Source organism: Bufo gargarizans, chromosome 5 (assembly GCF_014858855.1).
Source record: "Bufo gargarizans isolate SCDJY-AF-19 chromosome 5, ASM1485885v1, whole genome shotgun sequence".
Lineage (NCBI taxonomy): Eukaryota > Metazoa > Chordata > Amphibia > Anura > Bufonidae > Bufo > Bufo gargarizans.
In genome coordinates this window covers 165216287-165231093 of record NC_058084.1, presented here as the reverse complement: position 1 = coordinate 165231093, position 14807 = coordinate 165216287, and the positions used below count along the sequence as shown (strand labels likewise).

At 46.5% G+C, this 14807-nt stretch overlaps 1 protein-coding gene across 1 annotated transcript in view; it reads left to right on the top strand.

Moving 5' to 3' along the window:
- Positions 1-1144: 1144 nt before the first annotated feature.
- LOC122938074 (cytochrome b5) overlaps positions 1145-14807 on the top strand; it is a 35522-nt gene continuing 21859 nt past the window's right edge. The window contains exon 1 of the mRNA XM_044293357.1: positions 1145-1353. Coding sequence (XP_044149292.1) covers positions 1231-1353 — 123 coding nt within the window. The 5' untranslated portion in view covers positions 1145-1230. The remainder of the gene's footprint in view (positions 1354-14807) is intronic.

Sequence of the window (14807 nt, the reverse complement as noted above, 5' to 3'; positions counted from 1 at the left end):
TCATTGCCCATGGCCCCCCTCTTGCCCCTTCCTGAGGCGATGCCCTCACCTGGCCTCATTGGTGGGGCACCCCTGCCTGTTTCTAATGGCTGTAACTTGAAATTTATAGTGACTAGCACTACAAAACTAGAATTGACATGCCCCTAAAAAGATTGCTATTAGAGATGAGTGAATTTCATATTTTGAAATTCGTTCACACTTCATTTGTTGGTTTACCCTGGGTTCACACCTGAGCGTTTTACAGCGCGTTCAAACGCGCTGTAAAACGCTCAAGACATGAAATCCAATGCTTCCCTATGGGAATGGTTCACACCTGGGCGTTTTACAGCGCGTACGAACGCGCTGTAAAACGCCCGACGCTCAAACAAGTACTTGAGCTTCTTTGGGGCGTTTTGACGCGCGTTTGTGGCCATAGGACACTGCAGTCAATGACACAAACGCGCGTTTACTATTACAAAAAACGCGCATAAGAACGCGCGACAAAAACACGCGTAAAACGCGCGTTTGAGAGACGCTCAGGTGTGAACCCAGGGTAAAGGTGAATAGCGTTATTGATTCCGTTATCACGGACTATAACGCAATTCTATGACGGAACGCCTTTAGAGACATTCCGTTATTCATTCCGTCATAATAGAAGTCTATGGGCTGCAAAACGTCTGTTTCCGTTATGCAGGGGAGTCCTCTACTGCATAACAGAAACTGGAGGGAAATCCACTCATCTCTAATTACTATCTTTACAGGCTCTATGAATGCACTGCTAGCTAAATACTGGTTATCTCTGGTCACACAAATGTATGACAACTCAAGTATACCATTCACAGCGGCTTTGGTGTGTGTGACCATTAGCCCCCGACTGACCCTTACTCCCAATTCTATCACTACACTGCGACAATGAACTTCAGTCTGAACTCGGACGCCCCAAAAGGGAGGCGAGACCGGCTGACAGGAGGCAAAGCTGCCAGCAGTCACGTCACACGATATCGCCTCACCCCCTCACTCACACTGACTGAAACTTTCCCGCCCCAACGGCAACCAATTAGCAGTCCCGACACATTCTCCTCGTCCAATGGAGAGCTAGGAGCTTCGCCTGTCCTGATTGGGTGTTGTGGGACCTTGCTTGGACCAATGAGAGGACGCCTCAGGCTACGGGGGCAAGTAGCGGAGGTGCAGCCAGCAGTGAGGAGCAGTCAGGCTGTGTTCGCGGAGTGCGCTGCTGTGTCCTGTGGCATAATGGCCGACAAGAAAGACGTGAAGTACTACACCTTAGAGGAGATCCAGAAGCACAACAACAGCAAGAGCACCTGGATCATCCTCCATCATAAGGTGTATGATGTCACCAAGTTCCTGGAGGAGGTGAGTGGGCCGCGGGTGGAGAAGAGCTCTGGCTGACTAGGGAGCGTATCGCTTCCGTATTCCGGGGCTCCCTTCATATGGCCGTGGAGGGGCAGCTTTTTTTAGGGTCATAAATGATAGTTAATGTGCCGGCGCTGCTGCTGTTTGGACGGATCTCAATACCGGAAAATATTAACCCTAGTGTGAAAGTAGCCTTAGAAAGTGTCAAGATCAGTGTAGGAACGCCGTGCATAAATTTTTTGCCAGTTTCTGGTGTGTGGGTCGTAATGAATGTATTTAAAGCACCTGTTTCCTTCCATTTTAAAGGGAACCTGTCACCTCCCAAAACCACCCCAAGCCGCCAGCAGTGTGTTTCTGATGATGGCTTTCTTCCTGAAGGCAGATGCAGCAAAAGTACTGAAAATGTTCTTTAATCCCCTGCCCCCGGCGCACTTCTCCCCACATGCTTGAAGTGAAACGGGCAGCGGCCTCCTGGCTTCACGTCACCGTAACCACGCCCCCTTCCCTGCCCCTTCCCCGTGACTGACAGCCGATGGTTTGGCTGGCTTTGCCGAACTCTCTGCATAAGCGCCGTCAGTCACGGCGAAGGGGGCGTGGTTACCGTGACTTGAAGCAAGAAGGCCGCTGCCTCTGACTTCAAGCATGTGGGGAGAAGCGCGTCGGCAGGAGATAAAACAAAGTTTTCAGTACTTTTGCTGCATCTGCCTTCAAGAAGAAAGGCATCATCAGAAACACGCTGCTGGCTACACGCAGTGTTTTCTTTTAAGGTGACAGGTTCCCTTTAAGGAATCTGCCTCCCCGTTGGATAGGTCCACACAGTGTATGAACCTGCAGCGACTGTATGGCCATCCATAGGCCCCTGCCTATGGTTTATATTCCGAGGCTGGACTAGCCATGCTTTCACACCGCTGCAGAGTCATCACAAGGCTTAGGGGACGTTTACAAGACACGGACAGCCGCGCCAAAATTTTGCTTAAAACTGTCTGGTAGCCCTGTCCTTTCTGCCTCCTATAAATGTCTTTGCGGAGCCTCTGCTTAATGCCGCAGTAAAAGGGCATTGAGATGTATGGGAGGCAGAGAGGATGTGGTCACCGGGTGGTTTTGGTGAAATTTTGGTGTCGAAATTTCCCTTTAGGCTTAGAAACGTTAATTAACCAATGCATTAAAATGTAATGTTTATTAAAGACTTTATTATTTTAATTTTTTTTATATCCTCAGGACAGGCAATCAATGTCAGACCTGTGGTGGTCTGACACTTGCAACCCCACCAATCAGCCGTCCAGCAATAGCTTTTGTGCTGGAACTGCATAGTGGCCAGACTTGGTTACTGCAGCGCTGATCCAAGTGAATGGCAGCAGGACTGCAGTAACCAGCTCTGGCCACTAGGCACTGGATGGCGCTGTGTAGTTGCAGTGCCTGTTTTCGGAATCGGAGCTATTGGTGATAAACTAACTAATCGGAGGGAGTTTCGGGAGTGGGACCCCACGATCTAATATTGATGGCTCATCCATTGGAACCCAATGATCCGAAAATGACAGAATATCTTCTTAGGTTGCCATCACCTTATAAAAAGCTCTTATGCACTGCTCTTCCCGACCTCATGCATCCTCTAACCTGTAGCAGGCTTTTCATGGTTCCAAGAACACATTCACTTTGGGTGCACTAGTGTGTTGTTTTTTTTGTTTTTTTTTAAACATACATCTTGAGTACATTTAATCGTCTGTCAGCCACATTAAGTGGATCTGCGGTTTGTATCGTCTACTTTTTTTAGCTTGATAGACCGAGGAACGTGACTTTCTTCACCCGTTGCAACAAAACATGCAGCGTGCCACGCAAAGAGTGCCCCAGAATGTGGCCTATCCAGATCCTCTCCTTAAGAGATGGGTCCCCCCTATAAACCATTTACAACCCTCCGAGCCAGAAGGCACCTGCAAGGGTCGAGAACCAGTGCCCAGCCGAAGTCAAGAATGCACCCATCGTGTAGGTCTGGCTCTCCCCTGAAGGAGGAATCCAAGGGGTTTGAATGGAGGGTGAGGAACCTAATAGGCTTGAGTTTCTGTAGTCCGCGGTCCAGCTCACTGCTTGGCTCCAATGTCCTTTCTTGGCATGGTCCCAGCTTTAAACCGCTGGCCTACGAACTTCAGGGCTACCCCCCTTTAAAAACAATGGGAGGCAGACACCATGTGTGTGTGCCACAGAATTTTGGCTTGGTGTGTATGCCAAATTCCGATAGCAAAAAACACCATATGAACTGGCCGTAACTGACTCTCCCTCCCTGTTTTTAACTCATTGTTGGCCAGTGTGGCGTTCCCCCCCCCCCCCCTCCCCAATTAAAATGACTGACACCCCCCCCCCCCCCCCCCATCATTGGTGGCAGCGGAGAGTTCCGATCGGAGTCCCAGTTTAATCGCTGGGACTCCGATCGGTAACCATGGCAACCAGGACGCTACTGCAGTCCTGGTTGCCATGGTTAATTAGCAATATTAGAAGCATCATACTTACCTGCTGCACTGTCTGTGACCGGATGGGAGCTCCTCCTACTGGTAAGTGACAGGTCTGTGCGGCGCATTGCTTAATGATCTGTCACTTACCAGTAGTGCTGATAGACATTGGTGAGGCAAGGGACAGGATACATAACTGTCACCACTTTTAGGCTACTTTCACACTTGCGGCAGAGAGATCCGGCAAGCAGTTCCGTCGCCGGAACTGCCTACCGGATCAGGCAAAATGTATGCTAACTGATGGCATTAGTAAGACTGATCAGTCTTAAAAATGCATTGAAATGCCGGATCCGTCGTTCCGGTGTCATCCGGCAAAACGGATCCGGCATTTATTTTTTTCACCTTTTTTTTTCAGTCTGCGCATAACGGAACGACGGATCCGGCATTCCGATCCGGCGCTAATACATCCCTATGGGAAAAAATGCTGGATCCGGCGTTCAGGCACGTCTTCAGTTTTTTTCACCGGAGAGAAAACCGTAGCATGCTGCGGTTTTCTATTTTGCCTGATCAGTCAAAACGACTGAACTGAAGACATCCTGATGCATCCTGAACGGATTACTCTCCATTCAGAATGCATGGGGATAAAACTGATCAGTTCTTTTCCGGTATAGAGCCCCTGTGACGGAACTCTATGCCGGAAAAGAAAAATGCAAGTGTGAAAGTACCCTTAATCACGTTATTGCTGCAAAAATGAAGTTTGACTCCTGCGCCACCCGCCTTGTCAACTGCATTGGAAGTGTATCCGTGGTGGGCCCGCTAGCTGCAGTGCCATTCCGCTCTGCTGGGAGGGATGGCTGTAGCCAACCTGGAGACCGCGGCAGCCGTCACTCACAGCAGAGGGCAGGGGGCTGAGGAGAATTGAGCCCGAGGCACTGCAGCATGCCAGCCCAGAGGTATGTATTTATGTGCCCCATACCATTGACACAACTGCTGACAGAATCCCTTTAAATGTCCTTTATCCTAATTGCCAGAGAACATGATGGGCTCTGTTCACATCATGTTGGAGCACTCCATTTTCTGTATATAAATCTTGATCTATACCTCTAACTGGCTTTTATGTGACTTTACAAGGTGCTAGAAGTGTCATATCCATGCCCCCATAAGCAGACTTGTGTAGGTGGCGTGCCGATTAGATAACATGCTTTTGTACTTTGCTTTATTTCTATTCATAAAAGTAATGATGCCTGGTTTTATTCCTCTTGAAGACACACATTAAATTCTGGTTTAACATGACAACAATGTTCCTCTCCTGTGTATTGGACCAGGGTTCAATGTACTTCATGTTTTGAATTCATTGGACTATAACTTCAAAGTTTAATCTGATTTGACCGTGACTTGCACCAGTTCATGGTGTGCAAACATTGAATCCTGTACAAAGGTGATCTAGGCTTGTTCATCGTGACTCCACACCTAGGTGAGGCCAGGTTCTTGTGATAGGATTAGAGCGAGTTTCTCCTGTTCATAAACGGATACGCATGACTATTGTGTAATGTCCTTGGGACAGCAGATGTCAGGAGGCTCACTGTGTGTCAAGTCTCTTGTGGGAGAAACTGAAGGCTGGAACGTCCTGTAACCATTATTTCATGTCCCTAGGAGCTCTGGCTGCAGAGGTCTCAACATCTAGATCCTGGTCCTTACCTATTAACTTCTTAATGACTGTCCACAATCTTGGCGTCGCTGCAGTTGAGGGGGTAAACGGCTCATGGTGCGCTCTAACGCTTAGAAGCTTCTGTTAGTAACAGGATGGGTCCTTAGCCCCTTTACATAGCTGAGTTTGGAGGACAGCTCCTCTGCATGATCAAATGGGACTCCCCATGCGTTTGCATCACTGGGTTTCATGGTGACCTCATCGGAGACAGGAGGAGCGATCTGCAGTCATTCCTGAGTTCTTGTGACGGACCCCAGGGCTATCTGCTTAGTTAGCCAGCTGTTAGGGCACGCTAGTGCTGTTCTAACAGCCTGTGTCATACCGACAAGGAGCGTAATGTATTAGCATACGGTAGTGGTAATGACATTTAAAAAATAAAATATGTTAGTGATTAAAAAAAATGACACCACCCCAAAAATAGTAGTGAAATACGCTTAGTTATGCACACATTATATAAAATAAAAAATACACATGTAATTTAATTATCTGGTTATATCACATGAAACTTGAATTTTCCTGTATTTCCACAACAAACGAAAATTATATAAACTACAACAAAAAAAATTCTCCAGCATAAAACAAGGCCTCAAACAGCCACATCAGTGATAAAAAAATAAGTTGTGGCTTCTGAAATGCAGAGAAGAAAAAACAATGCTGTCAGTAAGGCCTTTTCAGGGGTTAATATTAGAGAGACTTTGTAAAAGGGGAATTGCGTTATGGATTCCGTTATCACGGACCATAACGCAATTCTTTGACTGAATGCCTTTAGAGGCATTCCGTTATTCATTCCGTCATAATAGAAGTCTATGGGCTGCAAAACGGATCTGTCCCGTTTCCGTTATGCAGAAGAGGACTAAAGGCATGCCGTCATAGAATTGCGTTATAGTCCATGGTAACTGAATCCATAACGCAATTAACCTTTTTACCAACAAATGAAGTGTGAACGAATTTCATAGCTAATATACTAAAATAGGTTCCCCGTTATTTGTTTTAAAAAGGCTGGATTCACACATCCATGTTTTGGACGTGTTATCTGTCCTTATTGCTTGTGTGTGTCACGTCCCAACTGAGGGTTTAACTGACCCGGACTCGCACCATCGTAGGAATACATATTGCTGTGAGCTCAGGTCCGTTAAAGCCACGGCTGGGTGATGATGCACACGAGTAATACGGACAGATAACATGTCTGGAACACAGATATGTGAATATGGCCTTAGAGTAAGGGTTTGGTCAGATTCTGTTAAAAATACCAGACACAATAGTGCAGCGTGCTGTACTACTATTTCCCATAAAGTGCTGAAACCCAACAAAAAAAACCCATTATTATCAGTTGGATGGGGGAGCAGGAGTTGCCTGATAATATAAGGCTACTTTCACACTAGCTTTAATATTTTCCGGTATTGAGAGCTGGTTTTGTCCCCATTCATTGTCAATGGGGACAAAACGTAACTAAACAGAACGGAATGCTCCAAAATGATTCCGTTGCGTTCTCGTACCACAGCATGCTGCAGTGTTTGTTTTATTTTTTTCCCCGTCATGAGATGCGGAGCAAGACAAATCCGTCATGACCCACAATGCAAGTCAATGGGGACTGGTCCGTTTTCTCTGACGCAATGGAAAACTGATCCGTCTCCCATTGACTTTCGATGGCGTTCGTGACAGATCCGTCTTGGCAATGTTAAAGATAATACAACTGGATTCATTCATAACGGATGCAGATGGTTGTATTATCAGTAACGGAAGCGTTTTTGCTGAACCCTGCCGGATCCAGGAAAATCGCTAGTGTGAAAGTATACTTGGGTCTGTTTAGATGGGAAGAGGACATCAGAGAAATCTGCTTCCTACGGCTAAATCAGTGGGGTCCATTGTGCGATGGATCTATCCCTGCCACACAGCTTTCATTTATAAAGGAAGCTATGACCCAGAAGCTGAGTGCCCATGTTCTGTCTATTAATCGGCCAGCTTGGCTAATCGGTGTAATAGGGTACCTGTCACCTCATTGAGGGCAGAGTAGTGACAGACCCTCAGATTTTAGCGCTGGACGAACCCCACAGTGCACGCCAGGGCTCCGAGGGAGATGAGCCTGATGAGGATCGCTGTGCCCGGCCTTCCCCTCCTGTGGATGGGTTCAGCCTGTCAATACTCGAAGGCTACCTGCACAATGCACACGGCTTCCCATGCAGAAAAACCGCAACACGGTACAGTACCAGCAAAGTGCAGTAGCGGGAGGGCTAAGGGTGGCTGCACACCGTGCGGATTTGTGTGCAGAAAATCCATATGAAATCTGCACCAAAACCGTGCACAAATCCGCACTATTGATGGTGTGCCGATTTTTAGATTTTTCGCAGATCGTGCCCTTCCATTGAAAAGGGTGAAATCTGTGCAAGAAAATTGCAAGAACAATTGACTTGCTACAAATTGCAAAATCCGAGCAGCAGGTCAGTTTCGGCTCCTAAGAATAAAGGAAAGTGTCTATGACACTGGTCTTATCTCGCACAGTTTGCTGACACTGTATTATGCAGCGGTTTTTCTACATGGAAAAGCGCACGTAAACCACATCGTGTGCAGCCACCCTAAAAGTCCTGCCTGCCAGCTCAGAAGTGACAGACCTCTGAAATCAGAGGATCAGTCACTACACACGGGATCAGCAACCCCATCTATGGTGGAACTACGACTTCCAGCATGCACACTTGCTTAGCTCAGAACTCCCAAAGATGTGGATGAAGCATAGTGGGAGTTGTAGTTTCTAGTGCTGAAGGATGCTGACGGTGAGACGACAGATTCCCTTTAATATATACGTGTTAAAATACGTAACATTTCAGAAGCCCTTGAAAACCTTTTGCTCTTTGACTCCTTTATCTGCAGTTCAAGGGTGTAGCGGGGACAGGGACGGGGCTGAAGGTTGCCTAATCTGCCTGTGTATTCTGAATTCTTTATTTTCTCTCTTGGCTTCAGCTTTGCTGAGTCACGCAGCTTGGCCACGCCGCACATATAATCCGTAGTGCCGTCTACAGAGCAGATATTTTCTAAGCTGCTCTTTACAAATGGAGAGGTTTTAAGATATTGGTTTCTGGAGTGTATTGATAAGAACAGGTTCTAGACTGAAGTGTTTCCATGTGATCCCCGCTGGTATTTGTGGTTATACATTCCATGCAGCACAGATTTTATTACAGGATTACCTCTTGTATTGTTGGGTAATAATTATACATCTTTATGCCAATTTATAGTATGTCCTTGGCACGATTACTCAAATACTGTTTATATCTAGAGGTTTTTGCATATTCTACCCCAAATAATCCTAGCTGATTGAGCAGCTGCCCCTTTAGCAGGGTACTCTGATAATCTAAAGGTGTCCATGCGCCTTCAGTAGCTGTCGGCTGAATGCTCCTGACTCCGAGTGTGTGTATGTATTTTCAGAGGGAGAGGAGAACGCTGTGGCCAGACACCTCCTGGCAGTGGAACAAAAGGATCGGGCAAAAATGTATTTCACCCAACCCTTTTCTCCTCTGACATCTGTCAGGGGGTAGCTCCCCATACACATTAGGGTCCATTCACACGACTGTATTTCTGGGTCCACATTAGGGGTGGGCGATATGCGATATAAATTTGTGCCACGATATGGATTTTGTGCATATCGCCGTACCGCGATATCACGGAGCGGCAGTTCCGATCGGAGTCCCAGCAGTGTAATGCTGGGGCTCCGACCGGTTACCATGGCAGCCAGGAGTGACGCTACTGAAGTCCTGGCTGCCATGATATGTCAGTGAGCAGCATTATACTCGCGTGCGCCGTGGCCGCCGGGTGCTCCGTCTCATAGGTCTGTGCGGCGCATTGCTAATGCTATAGGCATTAGCAATGCGCCGCACAGACAGAAGGAGCTCCCGGCGGCCACAGCACACGCGAGTATAATGCTGCTCACTGACATATCATGGCTGCCATGGTAACCGATCGGAGCCCCAGAATTACACTGCTGGGACTCCGATCGGAACTGCTGCTGCCACCAATGATGTGGAGGGGGGGTAGGGGGCCCCCTGCCACCAATGATGTCAATACTTGGGGGGGCGCACTTCCGCTGCCACCAATGATGTGGGGGGGAAGGGGGCCCCTGCCACCAATGAATAATACTGGGGAGGGAGGGGGGGGTTTGAGTTATCAGATGGGGGCTGATAAGAGGGAGAGGCTGGGGCACATGAGGCTGGCTGCCATGGTCAGCTCCCTGCTGCTGTGTGCACAACGCACAGGGCAGCAGGGAGAGTGTAAAGTCCTATTCACCCTAATAGAAATCTATTAGGGTGAATATGACAAGGGTTCTAGCCCTTAAGGGGGCTAATAGTTATTAAATAAAAAGTTGAACCCCCTCCCCCAAATATAGAAAACAATATATCGCACATGCTTAAAATTATATTGCAATATAGATTTTAGGCCATATCGCCCACCCCTAGTCTGCATCCATTCCGCAATTTTACAGACTGGGTGTACACCCATTGATTTCAATGGGCCACAAGAGAGAGAGCACATGTCCTATTCTTGTCTGCAATCGCAGGCAGGAATAGGCATTTCTGTCATAGGGCTGTCCATGAGCTTTCCGCAAAACGCAGAATGCACACGGCCAGTACCAGTGTTTTGCCAAAGATAGATTGGACTAATGTGTCTAGAGAAACATTCTACATTTTTCAAACCAGCACCCGGATCTGAATACTTTTGTAATTGCATGCAATAAAAAATGTATTGTAGCCACTGAGCTATTCAATAAAACAAATCTGTATCGTGCCACCTACTGTTTATTTTCCTGCGCCCCCTCATTGGTGACAGCGGCACAGGGGGGAGAGAGAGTGCTTCCTTCTCCCCTGTGCTGCTGAGAGCAACGCGCTCCATGTTCTGTGATACTAGACTACGCAATAACGAAGCCTAGTATCGAAAAAAGGCAAATCCCGGTATTGAGGTCAATACCAGACAAAGGTATCAATTAGGACGTGTGAATGGACCCTTATATACAGGGATTGCTGTTGTTCACTGATAACACCTTCCCCGTGCACGCTGTTCACAGGGGTGGCCTTAAACTAGAAAAAGCAGATATATAAATGACTTACTGAATCTCTTCCCATATACTGTATATCAACCTACTCGGCTTCCCTTCTCTGTAACATGACAGGTTCCGTTTAGAGAAGGCCTGTCGCCCCTCCTGACATGTCTGTCTTAACCGCTCCAGGACCGCCGTACGCAGGATTGCGTCCTGCCGGCGGCCCTGCTCTTCTGGGTGGACGCATATACGCGTCCTCCCGCGATACCCGAGATTTCCTGTGAACGCGCGCGCTCACAGGAACGGAAGGTAAGAGAGTGGATCTCCAGCCTGCCAGCGGCGATCGTTGCTGGCAGGCTGGAGATCATTTTTTTTTTTTTTTTTTTTTAACCCCTAACAGGTATATTAGACGCTGTTTTGATAACAGCGCTTAATATACCTGCTACCTGGTCCTCTGGTGGTCCCTTTTGTTAGGATCGACCACCAGAGGACACGGGTAGCTCCGTAAAGTCGCACCAAACACCACACTACACTACACTACACCCCCCCCCCCCCCACCCATGATCACCCCATATAAACTCCCTGATCACCCCCCTGTCAGGCTCCGTTCAGACGTCCGTATGATTTTTACGGATCCACGGATACATGGATCGGATCCGCAAAACACATACGGACGTCTGAATGGAGCCTTACAGGAGGGTGATCAATGACAAGCGGGTGATCACCCATATAGATTCCCTGATCACCCCCTGTCATTGATCACCCCCCTGTAAGGCTCCATTCAGACGTCCGTATGATTTTTACGGATACATGGATCGGATCCGCAAAACACATGCGGACGTCTGAATGGAGCCTTACAGGGGGGTGATCACCCATATACACTCCCTGATCACCCCCCTGTCATTGATCACCCCCCTGTAAGGCTCCATTCAGACGTCCGCATGTGTTTTGCGGATCCGATCCATGGATCCGTAAAAATCATTCGGACGTCTGAATGGAGCCTTACAAGGGGGTGATTAATGACAGGGGGGTGATCACCCATATACACTCCCTGATCACCCCCTGTCATTGATCGCCCCCCTGTAAGGCTCCATTCAGACGTCCGCATGTGTTTTGCGGATCCGATCCATGTATCCATGGATCCGTAAAAATCATACGGACGTCTGAATGGAGCCTTACCAGGGGGGTGATCAATGACAGGGGGTGATCAGGGAGTGTATATGGGTGATCCACCCCCCTGTCATTGATCACCCCCCTGTCATTGATCACCCCCCCTGTAAGGCTCCATTCAGACATTTTCTTGGCCCAAGTTAGCGGAAATATATTATTTTTTTTGTTTGTAAGAAAAAACAAAGTCTCATATTCCACTAACTTGTGTCAAAAAATAAAATCTCACATGAACTCACCATACCCCTCACGGAATCCAAATGCGTAACATTTTTAAACATTTATATTCCAGACTTCTTCTCACGCTTTAGGGACCCTAAAAAGCCAGGGCAGTATAAATACCCCACATGTGACCCCATTTCGGAAAGAAGACACCCCAAGGTATTCCGTGAGGGGCATATTGAGTCCATGAAAGATTGAAATTTTTGTCCTAAGTTAGCGGAAAGTGAGACTTTGTGAGAAAAAAATAAAATAAAATCAATTTCCGCTAACTTATGCGAAAAAAAAATAAAAAATTCTATGAACTCGCCAGGCCCCTCATTGAATACCTCGGGGTGTCTTCTTTCCAAAGTGGGGTCACATGTGGGGTATTTATACTGCCCTGGCTTTTTAGGGGCCCGAAAGTGTGAGAAGAAGTCTGGGATCCAAATGTCTAAAAATGCCCTCCTAAAAGGAATTTGGGCACCTTTGCGCATCTAGGCTGCAAAAAAGTGTCACACATCTGGTATCGCCGTACTCAGGAGAAGTTGGGGAATGTGTTTTGGGGTGTCATTTTACATATACCCATGCTGGGTGAGAAAAATATTTTGGTCAAATGCCAACTTTGTATAAAAAAAATTGGAAAAGTTGTCTTTTGCCAAGATTATTTCTCTCACCCAGCATGGGTATATGTAAAATGACACCCCAAAACACATTCCCCAACTTCTCCCGAGTACGGCGATACCAGATGTGTGACACTTTTTTGCAGCCAAGGTGGGCAAAGGGGCACATATTCCAAAGTGCACCTTTCGGATTTCGCAGGCCATTTTTTACACATTTTGATTGCAAGGTACTTCTCACACATTTGGGCCCCTAAATTGCCAGGGCAGTATAACTATGCCACAAGTGACCCCATTTTGGAAAGAAGACACCCCAAGGTATTCCGTGAGGGGCATGGCGAGTTCCTAGAATTTTTTTATTTTTTGTCGCAAGTTAGTGGAATATGAGACTTTGTAAGAAAAAAATAAAATTAAAATAAAAATCATCATTTTCCGCTAACTTGTGACAAAAAATAAAAAGTTCTATGAACTCACTATGCCCATCAGCGAATACCTTAGGGTGTCTACTTTCCGAAATGGGGTCATTTGTGGGATTTTTCTACTGTTTGGGCATTGTAGAACCTCAGGAAACATGACAGGTGCTCAGAAAGTCAGAGCTGCTTCAAAAAGCGGAAATTCACATTTTTGTACCTTAGTTTGTAAACGCTATAACTTTTACCCAAACAATTTTTTTTTTTGTCCAAACATTTTTTTTTTTTATCAAAGACATTTAGAACAATAAATTTGGCGAAACATTTATATATAGATGTCGTTGCAAAATTTTACAGCTGAAAGTGAAAAATGTCATTTTTTTTGCAAATTTTTTTTTAAATTTCGATTAATAACAAAAAAAGTAAAAATGTCAGCAGCAATAAAATACCACCAAATGAAAGCTCTATTAGTGAGAAGAAAAGGAGGTAAAATTCATTTGGGTGGTAAGTTGCATGACCGAGCGATAAACGGTGAAAGTAGTGTAGTGCCAAAGTGTAAAGTGGCCTGGTCATGAAGGGGGTTTTAGCTAGCGGGGTTGAAGTGGTTAATATGTGCTTGCATTCCCCATGTAATAACACGTCTGGAGCATCTAATTCTTATGACTCTAGATTCTTCTAATCCTATATTATTCCTGCTAAAAGTTAAAAGGAACCTGTCACCAACTTCTTTATACTAATCTCACGGAGGACAGCTTAAAATAGTGACAGAAATGCTGATGTCAGCGGTGTGTCAATCATGAGCTAAAAGTAAGTGGTTGCAGAGAATCGGCTTCATAATCATTACAGACTGGGCCTAGAAAAGAGTCATGGTTATTCCTAATCTCCTGCTCTCTCCCCCATCTGCTGATGATTGGCAGTTCTCTCCCAGAGAGAGAGGGAGAAAACTCGGTAGAAGAATGCAAATCATCAGCAGGAGAGCAGGAATTCATGACTCTTCTCAGGTGGCCGGGACTCTTTTCCAGGCCCAGTCTGCAATGATTGTGATGTTGGTTCTCGGCAACCACTTACTTTTAAATGACAGACCGCTGAAATCCTCTCGCCTAACTGTACTTTATTCCACCGTTAGTATGGGCAGTATAAAGTTGATGACAGGTTCCCTTTAAAAGCTGTAACTGCCATAACTTCTAACAGAAGATAGGGCTGGTGACCGTTATGGATTTAAACTGAGCACATGCGACCACCTCAGTGAGGTGGACAAGAAATAAGGAAAATAACAAACAGTGAATGGCACAAAACAGATTTGTTTTATTGAATAGCTCAGTGGCTACCATACATTTTTTTTTATTTATTTTTTTTGTATTGCATGCAATTACAAAAGTATTCAGATCCGGGTGCTGGTTTGAAAAATGTAGAATGGTTTTTCATTGCACAACCCCTTTAAAGGGCATCTTGTCTGCAGATTTGTACCTATGAGACTGGCTGACCTGTTGCAAGTACGCTCTGCAGGTGAAGGCATCTGTGTTGGTCCCCTGTTCCTGTGTGTACATTGCTGACAAATATGATGTTTTAATATATGCAAATGAGCCTCTAGGAGCAACGGGGGCGTTGCCATTATTCTTACAGACTCTCTGGTCTGTCTGCAACTGCCATGCCTTCTGCACTTTGACAGGGCTGGGCTGTAAAAAACATCATCGCGCTTGGCCTCGTCAATCAGTGTAGGGGGAGTTGGAGAGCCTCTCTGTCAGGGATGGCCAACCACAGGCTCTCCAACTGCCTATAGCTATCAGCCTACTGCAGGGCATGGTGGGAGTTGTAGTTTTACAACTGGAGAGCCACAGGTTGGCCATGCCTGCTCTAGGTGTAACGGCAACTCCCCCGTTGCTCCTAAAG